At 33.2% G+C, this 3,162-nt stretch overlaps 1 protein-coding gene across 1 annotated transcript; it reads right to left on the bottom strand.

The window, feature by feature from the left end:
* Positions 1–610: 610 nt before the first annotated feature.
* On the bottom strand, positions 611–2,756 carry LOC131618112 (transcription factor bHLH87-like). Its single transcript, XM_058889375.1, has 3 exons — positions 2,715–2,756; positions 2,551–2,598; positions 611–2,264 (listed from the first exon to the last, which is right to left on the bottom strand). Exon 3 carries the CDS (start codon positions 2,202–2,204, stop codon positions 768–770), a length of 1,437 nt encoding a protein of 478 aa, XP_058745358.1. The 5' UTR covers positions 2,205–2,264; positions 2,551–2,598; positions 2,715–2,756; the 3' UTR covers positions 611–767.
* Between the last annotated feature and the right edge of the window lie 406 nt (positions 2,757–3,162).

The following is a 3,162-nucleotide window of genomic DNA, read 5'->3' as shown; positions in this document are numbered from 1 at the left end:
AATGAGATAAAAGCGATTTCTTATGAAGATAAAAAAAAAAAGTTGAGATAGCTTAACTCAATTAAATGATCGTGAATTCAATGGCGAAGTTAGAAATTTTAGAGAGTCTGGGCAAAGATTTTACAGTCTGTTTTTATTAATTTTACATCATATTTCTACTAATTTTGTCATTGATTTTGTTCAAAAATTTTACACCATATTTTTGCTAATTTTGCCCTTAAATTACTAATTTTGTCTCCGGAGTTATCTAAAAATCGACTATTAGGTGGGGAGTATACAACGTAAGAAGAGGTTGAGTCCGGGCACGTGCCCGGACTCGCTAAGCTGTAGATCCGCCCATGCGTGAATTTATGATATAAAACAATTATATAAGTTATATAATTCTTTTTTTTCGTAAAATGGTGAATATGATATCAATATCGATGCCTTCGGATCTCGTTTTTGTCGCAGCTGTTTTTTCAAAAACGAATCAATTTTTAAACTTTTTACTAAAACAATAAAACTATTTGATCATACAAGATGGTGCTTGTGCACCTAATGCAATGAGAGTAATAGTGCACGAATAACACTGTAACTAAAACAATGTAACTATTTGATCATACAAGATGGTGCTTGTGCATCTGATCAATTATGACAAGACCAAAAAACATCATAATTAATGAAAAATTTAAACAAAGTCACTGATAATTAATCATACTGAAGAAAATTAATGAAGATCAGATACATTAATCATTGTCTTTAGTACTAAATTACTAATAATGAAATGATTAGAGATGATCATCATGTGAATGATGACTGTAACTACTAGGAACCATTTGCATGGAAAAAGAAGGATTAAAAGAGAAAGCAATACTAGTTGGATTATTACAATCCATAGCATTAACTTTGTTACCAAAACTTTCAAGTGCCTTAATTTGTGACCTTAAAAACTTGAGATAATTTGCAGCCTCATCAAGCATTGAAGCAGTGTCCATTTTGTTTCCACCAGGTACTATCTTCTGCAAAACCCTAATCCTGTCACTTATTTTTTCCCTTCTTTGCCTTGCAGCCACTGTCTGTGGATCATTTGATATCTTAACATTCTTTCTCTTAGGCTTTTTTGCACTCACATCGATGTCATCGATTCCGAAATTCACTGGCCTAAATGCTGCAGCTCTATACATCATTTCCTTCATTTGCGCTATTGCTTCTCGGTCAGACTCTTCGGTTGAAGATGAACAGCATATTGATGATGATGATGATGGATTTGGTTGTTGGAAATTTATGTTTGTTGAATAAGGTTCTTTGTTAGATCTCGGTTTCTTGGTTTTCGGTGGTTTATCCGTGATAAGGCTAAAACTACCTTCAAGAGATGAAGAATTATGAATAGTACTTGATTTTATTGCTTTTCTTTGATTGATGTATTGATCCGATGAGGTTTGAGACATTGTTTCGTCAAGTTCAACAGTGAGTGGACACCGCATGTCTTTCTTACCAACATGTCTGATCAAAGATGTATCTGGTGTCTGTATTTGTGTCTGTGCTTTATAACTTACACCGTTTGAACCATCGCTTCTGATTGAATGTGTGTCTGGTGCGCGTGTTTGTCCCAATGTTTCGTAACTTGTATCATTTGAACCAACACTTCTGATTGAAAACTTGTCTGATATTTGTCTCTGTGTCCGTGCTTCATAGCTTGAAACATTAGTATCGGTTTCACCGGATGAGGATGTAGGACTGACATAATTGAAGCTCCATAAATTTCTTCTGTCAGAAAACAACTTTGAAATTCCACCATCACCATCAATTTCAACAGAAGTGTCAGTGTTGCTATTAGTATCAGAAAGCAAACAATCAAAAGAGTTGTTAAATTTGAGTTGTTGTTGTTGGTGGGCCAAGTTGAAATCTGGCATGTTGTAATGTCTATTGACTAAAAGGGATTGATCTGATTGATGTATTAAAGGCTCTTCCCAGCTGGATCCAGCTTTTGATTTCACTCTCATGCTTGTTGCATGCTGTAACAGATTTTTACTCGGCATCATAACTCTTTCAGAATTTGAATATGCACTATGATCAATTTCAACTTTATGCATCTCTTGTATTTGATGAGTAAGAGAGTTTGTTATGTTGTAGCATCCTTCAAAATTCTGTTGCTCATGTGTATTCCACAACATTCGCGCGCTCTCTTCCAAAACTTCCGAGCCATCCCAATTCAGATCATCCATAGATATGATTGAAAAATTTCTGTTGAAATGAAATTTGTAAGCATAAATTGATCTTGTTACCTATCTAACATGATGAACACAATATCTAGCCTGTGACACGTCAAATCAAAGGCGTGTCTGGTGTAAGAAACGTCTTAGTATTCAAGACCAACACGATACTAAAACACATGGTTACATTCAATTAATTTCATTTCTTTAAATATTACGACATGTTAGTGTAGTAACGTGTCTGTAACGTGTCTGATGACTGTAAGACTGTATCTGGTGTTCATGTATGTATCAGTGATTATTCGTAGTTTATGACAACTAAATTAACTATAAAAAAAAATTGATATGAAGATCTTACCAGTATTCTACTATTTGATGCAGCTTTATAACAAGTTTCTTGCAGAATCTGGTAGTTTGCAGCAATAATTATGATGAAAGAAAAGAAGCAAAGTTGAAAATTTGTATAGCATTTGAATTGTATAGAATAAGTAAAGTATAGAACAAGTTATTTGGTTTGAATACCTTAATTGAGCTGCCATGGAAGACTAGTACAAACAAACAGGTGCCGTGTGTGTTTGATGCATAATTGGTAAGAAGAACAAAAGGTACTTGCTTTTATAATAAAAACAAACATTGGTACTTGTGCAATTAAATAAGCACTTATATATAAAAATAAATTGAAGAAGCTATTAAAATATTGTTTTTACAGTTTTAGAGCATTGAAAAAGGATAATGCTTTTTCATGAGTTTAGCTTGGTGGTGGATCTGTAAAGCTATTTTTTGCAGTATGACACACTGAGAATTTCAGAAAATATATGTAATTTATTCTCAAAATTTTTTAAGTGAAGAAAGGTATGAACTCTTTTTGGTTGATTAGTGAAAACTGCACTGTAATTGAAGCATCTTACAACAACTTTTTCTAAATTAATCATGATTTTAATCATAGCTTGCAGTATGACTGTAATTAATC

The sequence above is a fragment of the Vicia villosa genome, linkage group LG7 (assembly GCF_029867415.1).
Source record: "Vicia villosa cultivar HV-30 ecotype Madison, WI linkage group LG7, Vvil1.0, whole genome shotgun sequence".
NCBI classification, from domain to species: domain Eukaryota; kingdom Viridiplantae; phylum Streptophyta; class Magnoliopsida; order Fabales; family Fabaceae; genus Vicia; species Vicia villosa.
Note: the sequence above shows the minus strand (reverse complement) of the source record. Positions and strands in the feature narration are given on the sequence as shown.

What these genes read in the sequence shown, in the direction of transcription:
- LOC131618112 (XM_058889375.1), bottom strand. Translation starts at nt 2,204, where the DNA reads ATGGATGATCTGAATTGGGATGGCTCGGAAGTTTTGGAAGAGAGCGCG.